Genomic DNA, 16,307 nt, shown 5'->3' on the forward strand with positions numbered 1-16,307 from the left:
GTACAATGTGCCAGGTACTGTTTTAGGTGCTGGAGATAGAGCATGAATGAAACAAGCTCAATGCCTGCATGAAGCTTACATCTAGTCAATAAACAAACTAAACAAAATAAATAAGTTTATAGTATGTTAGAAGGTATGGCAAAAGTAAAGCGAGGCTTGGGGATAGGACTTTCTGAGAATTGTTACATTTTGAAATATGGTAGCAATGGAAAGCTCCTCTGATAGCAATTGATCAAGTGACTTCATACAGTGAGGGAGTGCCTCATTCAAAGGCTCTGAGGTGGAAGTACTCCTGACATGTTTGACGAAAATAAATGAAGCTAGCATGGATTAAGCAGAGTGAGTGAGGTGAAGCTAGGTAGGAGATGAGATCAGGTTGGTAATGGGGGATAAATTATCTAGAGCCTTGTAGATCATAGTAAAGGCTTTTACTACTGAGTGAAATGGGGAGGGAGTTGAAAAAGTAACATAATTATACTTAAAAAAAAATTACAGCTCCTGTTTTGGAAATAGATCATAAAGGAATATGGATGGAAACAGTGAGACCAGTTATGGCACTATTTAAATAATACAGACCAGAAATGTTGATGGCTTGGATCAGAGTGGTGGCAGTGAAAGTGATAAGGAATGGTCAGAATCTGAATATATTTTCAGGTCAAGCCAGCAAGATTTGTTTATACAATATGAGAGAAAGAGAGATATCAAAGATGACTCTAAAATTTTTATCTTGAGGAACTGGAAGAATGGAGTTACTACGTACTGAGATAGGAAATATTTTGAGAGAAGCAGATTTGGTGGGTAAGATCAGGAGAATAGTTTTCTGATTGTAATAAGGGTGTCTATATCCTAAGATTATAAAAATAGACCTATATATTTTCTTCCACTATTTTCATGATTTTCTTCTTTATATTTGCAGCTTTAATTTGCATCTTTGACTTTTTCTCTATGTTGTTTGAGATGAGGAACTAACTTTATGTTTATGTTTGTTTTGGGGTGTTTTTTTTCCAAATAGATGTCCAATTCACCCAACTCTGTTTGTTACAAACTCCATTCTTTACTCATTGATTTGAAATCTCATTTAAAAACATTTCTAAGTTTGTTCATATGTATTTTTTTCTGGACCGAGTGAATGATAACATTTATATAATGGAACCAAAATTACCATAACAACTCATCTCTGAAATTATAATGAAAACGACAGAAAATGTTTCAATGGATACACATCCTCAGTATATTCAACTCTTCAGGCAAGAGGCTACCTTTTAGATTTTCTATGCAGCCTACAAGTATATTTCAGTAAGCAAATTCTACATTAAATTTAGATACTTGCAGAACTGATAACACTAGGAAATCATGTATTTTAAGTACATTGTTGTTTCTTTCAGATGGTATTTTATCTTACAGTGGTGACACATTGAGAAAGTAAGATTTTACAGTTCAGTTATACTAGGCACAGGCAGTCATTGCTTTGCATAGTTCTGACATGCACAAATTGGTTACCACACTTTAGTTAAATAACGTCAGCCCTCAACAACGTGGTTCGAATTTAAGTTACCATGGTGTATTAGCTATTCAATCCATAAGTCACTATGTAAATAATAGCTGTGCATCATGATCAGCGAACAGTCATTTCACTTCTTTCATATTCTTTCAGTGATAGTCACTGTGAATCTGTTATTCCCTTCATGCACAGACAGCATAGTATGTAGTTCTGTTACTGCTTTGTCTCTCATTAATAAACCAGTGTGGTTTAACAAAAAAGGATAATCAAAGGGGAAATTGACCAACAAAGATGAATGTGTAGCAAAACAGCAAAATGTGATAACACTGGAAGTTAGTTGAAATCTAATATAAGTGCAGTTATAGGTGAAGTAGCCAACGAGAGAAATGTGGACACTGCCATCATTTGAGACACTTTAGGAGCACAACCAAGGAAGTTAGTAAAGATGATCTTATCAACAACATATGACTTTTTTTCTATACATTTATAGCTTACATGAAAAGGGATTTTAATGTACTTAGGTAACCTTTTAAAGGTCATGGAACAATCATATTTTTCCATGCTTATTAATATCTTTATATGTCTTCAGCTTGCATTTTCATTTTTATATTCCCATACTACTGTGCAAAGCAAGAAGTTATATGAGAGAAGTTATTATAAAGGAAGAGTAGAATAAAAGTTTCAGGATATATAACAGTAGGATTGCCGGATGTCAAGCATAAGAAAAAAATTTATAAATTAGTGAGTTGTTATGAAATAGGATAGTGGTAAAAGGTCAGATGAATACTTTATTTTACAAATGTCACAGTTTATATGAGAGTGTTTTTGTTAGTCGAAAAGCATAATTATTATAGTACAGTGAAAACTTTGGACAGGGAATCGGTAGGCAGAAGTTGGAGTTCTGAGTCTGTCTACATGACCGTTTAAGTCACTTAGTTCTTTTGTATTTTCATTACTTTGTCAGTAATATAGAAAAAATAATAATTATTCTACCTATTCCACAGAGTTATTGTGAGGCTTTGATTAGATTAAAAAGCACTTTGTAAATTATAAAGCACTCTATACATTGTATTTATCTCTGAAATAAGAGGGCTGGACTAGATGGTATCTCATATTTCTACAACTCTTAAATTTAGTGACTGTGGAATTATATGAATCTCTAACATTCTTTTAACCTGACATAATGTTCTTAACCTCCATTAATCTTTCTTAAAATCTAAGCATACTATAGATTCAAAGCAATCCCTATCATAATCCCAGATTGCCTTTTCTCTGAAATTCACAAGCAGATCCTAAAATTCATATGGAAATACATGAGACTCAGAATAGTCAAAACAATATTGAAAATAAAAGAATGATTTCAGAGGATTTGCCCTTCTAGGTTTCAAAACTTACTATAAAACTACAATAATCCAGACTGTGTAATACTGGTATAAGATAGACATAGGGATCAATAGTACAGATCAGAGTCCAGAAATAAGTGCATACATTTTTGGTTAGTTGATTTTCAACAAAGGTGCTATGACAATTGGAAGGGGAAAGAAAAATCTTTTACACAAACAATTCTGGAACAAGAGGGTATCTATATGCAAATGAATGAATTTCCACTGCCTACCTCATATCATACACAAAAATTAACTCAAATTGGATAATTGACCTAAATATGAGAGCTAAAACTATTAAAATCTTAGAAGAAAGGATAACTAAAGCTTCATGACCTTAGGTTAGGTTAATTATTTCTCAGATATGACACCAAAAAGCACAAACAGCCAAAGGAAAATATAAATTGGACTATATTCATTTTTTAAATTTTGTGTTGGAAGTGGCAACATCAGTAAAAAGATTACCAACAGAAAGAGAGAAAATATTTTCAAATCGTGTATCAGAGATTGGTATTCAGAATATATAAAGAATTCTTATAATTCAATAAAAAAGCAAACAAACCAATTTTTTAAATGGGCAATGTTAATTGGACCTAACGGACATACACAAAGCATTCCATCCTACAACAGCCGAGTATACATTTTTTTAGAGAACATGGAACATTCCCCAGAAGAGACCATCTGTTAGGCTAAGCTCTCCCAAAAAATTGAAGAGAAGGGAACACTTCCAAATTTATTCTATGATGCCAGCATTACCCTGATACCAAAGCCAAGAAAGATACTATAAGAAAATGACAGACCAATATCCCTTGTATATATTGATTTAAATTTTTTCAACAAAATACTAGTATACCAACAGCATATTAACAGGATTGAACACCATGATCAAGTGAGATTTATTCCTAGAATGCAAGGACGGTTCAACATACAAAAATCATTAATGTAATATATCACATTAATAGAATGAAAGGAAAAACCCATATGATCATCACAATAGAAACAGAAAAATCATTTGACAAAATTCAACACCCTTTCATGATTTTTTTTTAAAAAGAAAGAAAAAACAACTCAACAAACTAGTAACAGAAGGAGACTACCTGAACATAATAAAGCCATATATGAAAAACGTACAGCTAATATCATACTCAATGGCAAAAGACTGAAAGCTTTTCCTCCCAAGATCAGGAACAAAACAAGGATGCACATTGTAGTCATTCCTATTAAACATAGTGCTCAAAGTCCTAGCCAAAGCAATTAGGCAAGATAAAGAAATTTCTCACTGAAATTTGGTTCTGTCCAAAAACATCCATGGAGACATTTGGTCCATAGTTAATATAAATCTCTCTCTTCAGCAAGATTTGAACCCAGACCCATCTATCTAATCCCATGTGCCATTATTAGCTAGGCTACTAAGGCAAGAAGGGTTATTATTGGAAATGCACCACAACTCAATTTTTGGACCAATAAAACATGATAGTATTTTTCTGTATTAATCCTGTAAACCCAAAAGTAGAAATAAACGTGGGCTATTTGATCCCAGGGACATTTTCTAGGTGCAGATATTTTGGATAGGACCAACTATCAAGTAGCATTTAGCGTGGACCAAGCACCTCTGTGGACATTTTGGACAGGACCAAATATCTGCTAATTCAATGGAAAACAGTATGGAGGTTCCTCACAAAATTAAAAATAGAATTACCGTAAGATTCAGCAATCCCACTTCTGTGTATTTATTCAATGAAAACGAAAATACTAACTTGAAAAGATATACGCACTCCCAGGTTCACTGCAGCATTATTTACAGTCCACAAGATATGGAAGCAAAGTAAATGTCCATCATTAAATGAATGGATTTTTGAAAATGTGGTACACACCACACAGTGGAATATTATTCATCCATAAAAAGAATGAAATCTTGCCATTTGCAACAACATTGATGGGCCTTGAGGGCATTATGCTAAGTGAAGTAAGTCAGACAGAGAAAGGCAAATACCATATGATCTCACTTAAACATGGAATTTAAAAAGAATAAATTAAAAAAGATAAAAACAAACAAAACTCGTTGATATAGAGAACAGATTGGTGGTTGCCAAAAGAGGGATTACAATGGGGGTATGGGCAAAATGTATGAAGGGGATTAAAAAGCACAGACTTCCATCTATAAAATGAATAAGTCATGGGATGCAATATACAGGATGGTGACTATATTTAATAATATTATTTTGTGTATTGAAACTTGATCAGAGAGTAAATCTCAAAAGTTTTTGTCACAAGAACAAAAAGTTTTGTAATTTTTAAGGTAATGGATGTTAACTAGATTTATTGTGGTGATCATTTCACAAATATATACAAATAAATTATTATGTTGTACCCCTGAAACTAATATAACAATAAAAGTCAGTTATATCTAAATTTTTTAAAAAATATGTCCAATCCTGACATTGGAACTAATGTAGATATTTGTGGTTTCAGTATATTCAACCATGTCTAGCTTTTACGGAAGTGTAAATATGCTACAATTTTCCTTACTCAGAGTGATTTATAGGATTCCTCTCCAGTTTGTTGATTTTCTGAGTACTGTCTTCTGTTATCTCTTCTTGCTTACCTTTTTTTGAAGCTCTGTTTTCTCTGCAAGTGGATATGAAAAATAAAAGCTTAGATAAAAGTTGTACTAGCAAATTTTAATCCTTTTCAGAATCCCTAGCAAAATGTTTACTTTCTTTTCACAGTTTACTTGGTTTGAAGGATTCGGGCTATTGGGAAGTGAGAAGAACTGCGTTAGAGAAAAAATGCTGGTTGAAATTATAGATTGAGGTTATTTGTAGAATTTAACATACTTTATCATAAATAATCAGGCGTTTTTCTACTGTATTTCAGATTTACCATTATCAAAATATCTGAATTTTCTTCTTGTCTTTTATTTTGGCAAATAAATGTCATTTGTTCATGAATAGCAAGAAGAATCATATTTTATTCAAAGCTTTTCTGTGTTAATACCTAAGATGGAACCAATTCAATCCAAAATTTAATTGTATATCTATTATGTGTATAAAAATGTACTAGATGTTTTATTTATGAAGGTTCAGAGAAAAAAAAATATATATGTATATATACATATATACACATATATATACATATATATATATATATACATATATATATATATATATATATATATATACATATATATAGCCCAAGACCCTTATTTTTTTTTTAACTGGAATGTAAAAGGCATTCATTTCAAAAGCTTTTACTATAATTCAGAAACACTTGAGTCACAAACAAATGATCTTACTTGCCTAGACAAACCTAAACACTAAATGAAGAAAGGTATTCAGTAGGTGATGTTGAACACTAGTACTTTGTTGGAGAAGTCAGGATCCTCATGAGCAGAGCAGTGAACACTGTGGTAGATATAAAGTTATGACATATATTCTTGTTATTGGGAAAAAATTGTTTTAATTGTGAAAGTGGGTGTGAATCTTTATAAGGCTCTATTAAAAGAAAACAATGCAGATGTTCATTGTACAAAAATGGTTGTATATGAATTGTCTCTGACCCCAAAGAAACTTTCAATGTAGTTGAAGAGTCAAGACATGCATATTTGAAGCCATTGTAGACATGACAGAATAAGAACTTAAACTAAATTCTTAGGGTAAGCTGTCTGTCCTGGAAGGCTTCATGGAGGAAATGGGATTTGAGATTTCCACTGAAGAATTGATAGATTTCTTTATGTTAAGATGAAATTAGCTTTCTGCAGTAGAACCTACTGAAGTTATTGTTTGACATGCTTATTGTAAGCAGTGAATTTTATTGTGGCATACTTGGGATGATGATCACAGGTTCTGAAATCAGACTGTTTGGATCCAAATCCAGATTCCACCACTTACTAGCTGAATCACTGTAAAATGGGGATAATAATAGTATCTTTCTTATAGTGTTATTAAAGATTAATGAGAATAATGCATCTACATATCATCGGAATAGCATGAGCCCTGGAGTGTGACAGACCTTGGTACAAATCCCAATTCTGCCACTTACTAAAGACCTTAGGCACTTGAGTTCTCCAAGATTCAGTTTTCTTATTTATAAATGGAAATGATAAAGCCTAAGTCAAGGGCTGTTGTGATGATTAAATGAAGCAATTCATGTAAAGTGCTCAGCAGAGTGCCTGACATATAGTAAAATCTCTGTAAATAATGGTATATTGTTATACAATCTAAGTAATGTAGCGACTTCAGTTTTATCTTTTTATTCATTATTTTAGGGTGAACCTGGTCTGCCTGGATACCCAGGGAACCCTGGTATGAAAGGTTCTGTTGGAGATACTGGTTTGCCCGGATTACCAGGAACCCCTGGAGCAAAAGGACAACCAGGCCTTCCTGGATTCCCTGGTAATATTGCTTTTCTCAAATGCTTCCTTCTTTCCTTCCTTATGTGCTCTAACCCATATCACAGAGCAACTTCTTATTTGGCATTTTATTCTATTTCCCAATCAGGTACTGACTAGCAACACAATTTTCAACTAGTTCTTTAACTTTTCTTTGCCCAAATTTCATTCTGTATAAAATGAGACTATTACGAACTCAACAAGACAGTATCCTGTGGGCAGTGAGACTGTTTGATGGAGCATTTTCCCATCTTTGACTGCTAGCCACAAGTCAATTAAGAGGCCTTACTATTTTGATTTATAAAGTTTCTGACAAAAAAAAAAAAAAAATATATATATATATATATATATATATATATATATATATATTCCTAGCCCAAGACTTTTAAAAAAAAAAAAACTGGGATGTAAAAGGCATTAGTTTCAAAAGCTTTTACTATAATGCAGAAACACTTGAGTCACAAACAGATGATCTTATTTGCCTAGATAAGCATAAGCACTAATGAAGAAGGAAGTATTTAGTAGGTGATGTTGAAAACTAGTCTTTTGTTGGAGAAGTCAGGATCCTCATGAGCAGAGCAGTGAACACTGTGGTAATGTACACTGCCAAGCATTAGCCTGCTGCTGATTCTCTTAGAAAGTTGTACTCAGACACACGGTGGGTGGCTGTTGATAGGATGAACAATCATACCCTTCACTGAAATGACAAGGACTGAGTCATGTAAGCAAAGGAACTTAGAATTATAGTCAAGTAGAGAGCTTCAATTAGATTGTTACAGTACCTCTTCTGTTTATACTTGTATTTAATTTTTTGTTTAATTTGCATTGCACAGTGGCATGGATGAAGTGGGCCTTTACTTATCTTTTCCCTAATCTTTTTATTGAAGTATAACATAAACTCAGTAACGTGTACAAGACTATAGATGAGTTTTTACTCATGTACATAGCCATGTACCCACCATACATATCAAGATATGAAATAGTTCCTTTACACCATAAAGTTTACCCATTCTTTTTCACAGTGAACCCCACCCCCAGGTAACCACTCCTGTGACTTCTATCATTATCATTTAATCTACCTGTTTTTGAAAGTCATATAAATGGAATCATACAGTATCAATCCCTGCATCTGGCTTCTTTCATTCATCATTTACATCTGTAAGATTCGTGTATCTTGTTGCATGTGTCTTTATTTTGTTTTTTAATCAATGCTCTGTAATATTCCATTGAAGGAATACACCATAATCAATTACCCAATTCTACTATTGATGGACTTTTGGATTGTTTCCAGTTTGGGACTTGATGGGGTTCAGAGCAGACCTCCCCATTATGTGCCACTTTTGCAGTATTTTGAGCTGAAGGCAATTGAGACCCAGCAAGCTCAAGAGACCCTTTTACTTCTCTCTTAAATAATTTAAATTGGGAGCCTTGCCTGCAATAAGAATTATGACCAGAAATAACTTTTTATGACCTATCTATATAGCAGGGCAAACATCTAATTACTGAACAGCTGTTGTTCTTATCATGCTGCAAATTACCGCCCTCCCCTCTAAAGCCTCAGGTGCCTTACTTCACTCCTTAGCTCAGGAGGTCATATATACCTCGTTTTACCTCTCTGTCTCTGAATTTTTCATGTATATGGGGTTTCTGACTCTGATGTATGTGGAGTTCCTGTGTGTATGAAATTAAGTTTGGTTGTTTTCTCTTTTTAATCTGTCTCACATTGAGACAGATTATTAGACCAGTTGAAAGAACCTAGAAGGGTAGAGGATAATTTCTTCCTCCCCCACATACTATTAAGAAAAAAATATGCTACTAACATTCTTTGACATGTCTTGTTGGACACATATATTCATTTTTCGTAGACAAAAACTTAGTAGAATTACTGAATCATAGGGTTAGGGTTCATTTAGCTTTAGTAGATAGTGTCAGTTTTCCAAAGTAGTTTTATAAATTACAGCCCCACCTACAATGTATGAAATGCCCATCGATGTCTCCTGGTGGCTTGCCATGATCGTATAGTGGTTAGTACTTTGCATTGTGAAATATCCAGTTGCCCATATAGTCACCTGACTTGGTATTGTTGGTCTTTTTAATTGTAGCTATTCCGTTGGGTATATAGAGGTATCTCATTGAAGTTTTCATTTATATCTTCCTAATGAATGACAATATTGAAAACCTTTTCATATACTTAATTGCCTATTTGTATAGCACCTTTGTGAAGTGCCTGCTCCAAGTGTTTTTGCTCATGTTTTATTGAGTTGTTTTCCTTTTTTCTTATTGATTCAGAGCAGTTCTTCGCATATTCTGGATATGAGTTCTTTGTCAGATAAATATATTTCAAATATGTTCTTCCTGTCTCAGATCTGCCTTTCACACTCTTAATGGTGTTGTGTGATGAACAAAAGTTGTTAATTTTAATAAAGTCCAATTTATCAATCTTCTTTCATGGTTAGTGTTCTTTGTGTTCTATTCAAGAAATATTTACCTTCTCAAGGTTATTTTTATGGTATAAAGTAGGGGTCAAGGTTTGTTTTTTCTATTACAGATATCCACTGTTGTTTTTTCTTTGAAATAACCCACGTTCTTCTGTTCATCAAAAGACACAATTAAGAAAATGAATAGGGAAGCCACAGACTAAGAGAAAATACTTGCAAAACATATGTCTGACAAATGACTGATTTCTGGGATATACAAAGAATTTCTACAACTCAGAAATAACAGAATATACAGTCCACTATTTTTAAATGGGGAAAACTTTAAATAGACGTCTCATAAAAGAAGACATATGGATGGCTACTAAGAACATGGAAAGTTGATCAATATCATTAGCCATCAGATTAAGGCAAAATAAAATCACAATAAATTAGCACTACATACCTATCAGAATGGCTATTATTAAAACAAGTGATAACACCATATGTTATCCAAATATCTGGATCAACTGGAATTCCCAAACGTTGTGACTATGAAATGCTTTGGCAGGTTTTGTTTTGTTTTTGGTTTTGTTTGGTTTGGTTTTATAAAATGCAGCACACATGACCTACTTTCTGACTCAGCTGTTCCAGTCCTATCTGGGTATATATCTAAGATAAATTAAGACATATGTCCACAAAAATAGTGATGCATAAATATTCATAATAGCCCAAAACTAGAAGTAGACCAAGTTTCCATAAATAGAATAGATATTCATAATAGCCAAAACTTTACCAAATGTCCAACAATAGATGAATGGGTTAAAATTTTTTGGTGTATCCATACAATGGAATCCTACCAATTCTGCTAATGTAATATGGTGGTAATTATTTTTATGAATATATAGTAATGACAGTCTGTGGATAAGTACATTTAGAACTTAAAATTATTCTTAAAATATCCAGCAAATACCGGCTTCTTTTTGGGTTTTCTTTCCATTCTTCACTGTTTCTATGCAAACACTATAAATTGTAAATTTGAGTTTTAGCTTCTAAAGCAATGCTGTTTTTCTTTATTAAATTGAGCTCTTTACTCTAGGAACTCCAGGCCTTCCTGGACCAAAAGGTATTAATGGTCCTCCTGGGAACCCTGGACTTCCAGGAGAACCAGGTCCTATAGGTAAGCATGAAAAATAAGAGTTTGCTGTTCTGTAAAACCAAGCCAAGTGTTCATTTTGGGAAAGTCAAATCATTTCAGGGAGCTATGAACATTTTCAAGACAAGGAAACAGGGTGATCATTCACTTAGCACTGCTTGTTAGGTACAAAATGAACAATTCACTAAAAGTTAATTAAAATTATTATTATTATGAGACCTTATTTTCGAGGCTTACTTTTTCAAAGGAGAGTTATTTCAAGTATCCTACAATAGTAGATACAAAGTCTGTTTTTTTGGTGGTGCTTTTTGTTTTATTAGAATGGCAAGGCATAGCACTTTATTTGTTTACTGATTCTAAAGTAAATCACTTCTCTTGGCCCCATATGAGGCCTATAATGCACTCCATCCCACCTCCACACCTTACTTTCTAAAGCTAAATATTCTAGCTTTCTAATGCTGGATATTCTAAAGCTAGACTGAAATCAGAAACTGAAACTTTTTTGATAATGAGTGAATGGTGAGGCTGTTCCTTATTAACATTACCCTTTATTTCTTTTATGCTTTTTTCATAATATTTCATAATTTAAAGGGGTGTCTTAGAGGTACTTTTTGTCATTTGGATAGAACTATTTGAAGCTAGTATGGAAAGAATGGAGAATGTGGAAGAAAACAGAAATTGGGAAGATAGGTGTAACCTGCTTACTCCATTCTTTAGGTGGTGGAGGTCGTCCTGGGCCACCGGGACCTCCAGGTGAAAAAGGCAAACCAGGTCAAGATGGTATTCCTGGACCTGCTGGACAGAAGGGTGAACCAGGTGCTTTATTTTTTTTTCATTGTTTTTTTTTTATTTTCTAGTTTCCTCCTTGCCTGCTTTAACTTTTGCTCTTTTTCACCCACAATGAAATTATGTCTCCTTTCTTACCCTCTAAGCTACCACACACTTTTCCCTTCCTAATTAAAATCTTCCACTCTGTCCGGAGAATATTACCTCACGTTTATCAATCGAGTTGCTTCCCTCTTAAGAAAAACTCCGTATCCTTTCTTGCCCAATTTTTCATGTCAAGAAGCTACCCAACTTTTATCAAGTTCTCTGGATGACTTTGATTATGCCATATATATATATATATATATATATATATATATATATATATATATATATATATACATATACACACAAACACACACACACTCACCACGGGTGCCAAAAAATGTGTACATATTTTAATCAATGTTATCTATGTATTACTTTTCGAAGTTCAATTGAATTTTGGTAGCAATGTGTAGTATGACGTTCATTCAAAAAATGGCATTAATCATATGAATGCTAGTGTCACCATACGACAGGCAGGACAGCCAAAAAAAAAACGGAGGCACAGTTGTCATTCCAGGAGTGCAAGACCATTTTGAAGTGATATTTGAAATTCAAGAACGGTGTGGAAGTACTACGAGAATGGAGGCATGAGTATGCAATAGAACCTCCAAACCACCTAATAGTTACACGCATTTGTGATAGGTTTGAGATGCATGGTACTGTGTGAAGAAATTGAAATGGCATGCACAACGATACAAGTGGACTATAGTCAACGTGGCTCAAGCAGTAGTTCACTGTAATCAGAAGTGTCTGGACGCTGATGGTAACTTTGAGCACCTCTTGTAATTGCAGAAGTCAAACGTGACTTGTACGCATTCATCTTTTGTTATCGGTGTATATTGAGTATTACAATTTTAATACAGTTTTTTCCTTCTTAAAGTGTGTATAAATTTTTTGGCACCTCTGTATGTATACATTTGTGTGTGTGTGTGTGTGTATGTGTATGTGTAGACACATTTATACACATACACACATATATACACATATATGTATATATATTCATATGATATAAGTAAAGGTATATTTAATACTCATCACAAATAGGATATATGTGTATATATTTTTTCTGATGTTAGAATTGTAATTCCATCTTAAAAATAAACCTTCTGCATGTTTCCTATAATATACATTGTAGCACTTAATAAAAACCTAAATAATTGGAAGATAGTATTTCCCTGTTTCAGTTATTATTATCTATTTAAGAGTTTTTGGTTTATCCTCTGACAGGACAACCAGGTTTTGGAATCCCAGGACCCCCTGGACTCGCAGGACTTCCTGGTAAACTTTAATAATGCATGCTAAATAAGTCCATAAATAGAAATATTCTTCAGTACACTTATTTTTCCATCTCTACCATTTATTGTTATAAAATGCACTTTACAACCCCAGAAAACTCAAAGCTAGAATTACATCTTAAAGCAATTCTTAATTAGCAATTTAGTATGAGTTGTACTATATAAAAATTCTTAAGGAAATTTATGTATAGGTATTTCTTCATTAACTTCATAAATGCTGAGGAAATTATTAAAAAAGAAGGCAAAACTGTAGGAAGAGGTAGATTTCACTAAATTTTTAAAAATACTTTTAGCCAGGAAGCAAAGCACCCTTTTCTCCCACATGGAAACAAAAACCAAGGTAATATAAGGAAACTCTGTAGATATGTACTACTAATAAAAATGTCCCTTGAAAATTCCATCTTAATATACATCTTGCATTTTGTATGTGTATGTGTGTGGGTGTACACACATCCACCTTCACTCACATGTTCTTGTTCTCTTTGTAAGGACGAAATAGTTAATTGAATTAATGTGTGTACATATATGTATATTTATGTTCTCAAATGACCATTGCCTATTCTCTGGAGGCTCTTTTCAAACCATATACGTATCTCCTACAAGTCTTGTTATCCTTCCCATGATCCCATGAAAATTGTTACTTCAATGTGCCACTGATATATTGCTCTCAAGCATATTGGTAGTGTAGAAAAAAATGTGAAGAGTTCATCTAGATTGTGATTCTAAACCTTGGGTACAATGGTCTTTGGGAACACACAGAAACCATTGAAGATCTGTATCTTCCATTAGTCTCAAAACAAGTCTCGAACATTTGTTTTAGGAATTTCCTCCAGCTATCTCTAACCTATTCTTGCAGATACTTCATACTTTTCTAGTTTTTTTCTTTTTTTTCCCTCACAGCTACTGGTCATGTAATCATTGCTCTGTGTCCTAATGCAAAGGGTATCCTTCAGGATGCAAGCTATTATTATTTCTACATTTCTATATGTGCTCTAGTAAACACTTCTGATAACAGATAATATATATTTAACCGTAAGAATGGGTTTTTTTAATGTACTGGGGATTTATTTGATAGGAGATAAAAATGACCCTAGTATACTCCATTAGTTCTAATAAGGTAGGATAGCTTTAACCTTGCAGGCAAGCCTAATACTCAGTATTATTTAATGTGTTCTCTAATGTCACTTTGCTTTCATAGGTCAAAAGGGTGATGGAGGATTACCTGGCATTCCAGGAAACCCTGGCCTTCCAGGTCCAAAGGGTGAACCAGGCTTCCAGGGTTTACCTGGTGTGCAGGGTCCCCCAGGCCCTCCTGGTTCTCCGGGTCCAGCTCTGGAAGGCCCTAAAGGCAACCCTGGGCCCCAAGGTCCTCCTGGAAGACCAGGTATGTACACAGGTAGTAGGGGAATGGTCTCTTTATTAGTCCATTTATTTCATTTTGCTGGCACGTTAGTCAGTCTGTAGGACTTTAGAATCTGTAATCGAAGAATTTATTACAAGTAAATAATTTGTGTTATACCTAGCTCCATCCATTTCCATGGCATCTAATAATTCTTTTAAGTAATATCTTTCACTATATTCTTAAGGTTGAACTAAAGCAAAACAAAATGTGAGGGAAAAAGGAAACAGTTGATTTATTAGTCTTTTTATTCAAAGTAAAGCTATACTGATAACCTGGCAGCAAAATGCCATCTTCATTATTAATGTGAGCTTCTCAGCATGTCATCACAGAAATCATTTTAGTGATCACCCAATAGATGCTTGTGGTGCATACCAAAAGTGTTGCTATGTTTCTGTCATATGATCAGCAAGCAAATGTCACCAAGCACAATAAAAAAAAAATTATTGTTTCTAGGAAGTAGGCAATCAAATTTATCTTCAACATCACAGCATGATTAAATTGAATAGTGATCACTTCATACCACCTTCATGTCTGTATTTCATTTGTCTTGTGTTAACTGCTGTAGTGCTCTCAATTTTGCATCCGATGTTCACTTTCCATTTTGTGTCTGTGCTGTGTCATTTCATTTTACTAAGTTTGGAAATGCTGATATCACCCGGAATTAATGTCGCTGAGCCCAATCACTGGTAATAGATTAACAGATTTTGAGACTTGATATTCAATTTCTATGTTTCTGGTAACTGAAAACTTGGCTTTCATTGATTTAAAAAATAAGAGAAATATAAGAAACAAAACAATTGTCTTTATCCTTTGAAAGCCTCTGACTCATTTTTAACTTTATTTAAAAATGAAAATTTCCACTTAAATTACCATAAACTCCGAAATGATTGGAGTTAAGTTTAGTAAAATATGCTCTAAAAACATGAATTGAATGGGATCACATACTCTGTTCAGAGGGTCATTTCAAAACCAGATTTTAATCTGATCTGATTTGACTGCTTATAGAGGGTATTATTTAAAGTTTTACCATGGCTTACTGTTGAAGAAAACTAGTGAAAATCTCCTCAGCCATGTTAACTCTCCTGCATGTAATGTAAAGAATTGACATGAATATCTTGCTTGGCTATGCATGCAATAATTCAAATAAACCAAACTATTATCCTATTTTATATTTTAATCAGCACTGTGGTATTGGTTCTTACTAGTAATGGAGCTCACTGTTGAACGTTACTTTGAAATATGTTAACATAAAGACATTAGTCACAAAGGCACTTTTTTTTATAGGGGAACAGGACTTTATTGGGGAACAGTGTGTACTTCCAGGACTTTTTTCCAAGTCAAGTTGTTGTCCTTTCAATCTTAGTTGTGGAGGGTGCTGTTCAGCTTCAAGTTGTTGTCCTTTCAGTCTTAGTTGTGGAGTTGCTAGTTGCAGGGGGCATAGCCCTCCAACCCTTGCGGGACTCCAGGAGTCGAACTGGCAACCTTGTGGTTGACAGGACATACTCCAACCAACTGAGCCATCTGGGAGCTCAGTGGCAGCTCAGCTCAAGGTGCCATGTTCAATCTTAGTTGCAGGGGGCGCTGCCCACCATCCCTTGGATACGGAACTCCAGGAATCGAACTGGCAACTTTGTGGTTGAGAGCCCGCGCTCCAACCAACTGAGCCATTTGGGAGGCAGCTGAGCTCAAAGTGCTGTGTTCAATCTTAGTTGCAGGGGGTGGAGTCCACCATCCCTTGCGGGAGTTGAACCAGCAACCTTGTGGTTGAAGACCCATGTGGGAATCGAACCGGCAGCCTTCAGAGTTAGGAGCATGGAGCTCTAACCGCTTGAGCCACTGGGCCGGCCCCACAAAGGCACTTTTAAAAAGTACGGTTTCTAAAGAAATAATAACA

The 16,307-nt window shown here is 34.3% G+C and overlaps 1 protein-coding gene across 5 annotated transcripts in view; it reads left to right on the forward strand.

Moving 5' to 3' along the window:
• The window catches only part of COL4A5 (collagen type IV alpha 5 chain), a 373,394-nt gene that overhangs the window by 247,054 nt on the left and 110,033 nt on the right, over positions 1 to 16,307 (forward strand). For all 5 annotated transcript variants that reach the window (XM_074323261.1, XM_074323263.1, XM_074323262.1 and 2 more), the window contains 5 exons: positions 7,151 to 7,277; positions 10,787 to 10,867; positions 11,561 to 11,659; positions 12,944 to 12,994; positions 14,210 to 14,395. In XM_074323261.1, the coding sequence (XP_074179362.1) occupies positions 7,151 to 7,277; positions 10,787 to 10,867; positions 11,561 to 11,659; positions 12,944 to 12,994; positions 14,210 to 14,395 (544 nt within the window). The remainder of the gene's footprint in view (positions 1 to 7,150; positions 7,278 to 10,786; positions 10,868 to 11,560; positions 11,660 to 12,943; positions 12,995 to 14,209; positions 14,396 to 16,307) is intronic.

This window comes from Rhinolophus sinicus, chromosome X (assembly GCF_036562045.2).
Source record: "Rhinolophus sinicus isolate RSC01 chromosome X, ASM3656204v1, whole genome shotgun sequence".
Lineage (NCBI taxonomy): Eukaryota > Metazoa > Chordata > Mammalia > Chiroptera > Rhinolophidae > Rhinolophus > Rhinolophus sinicus.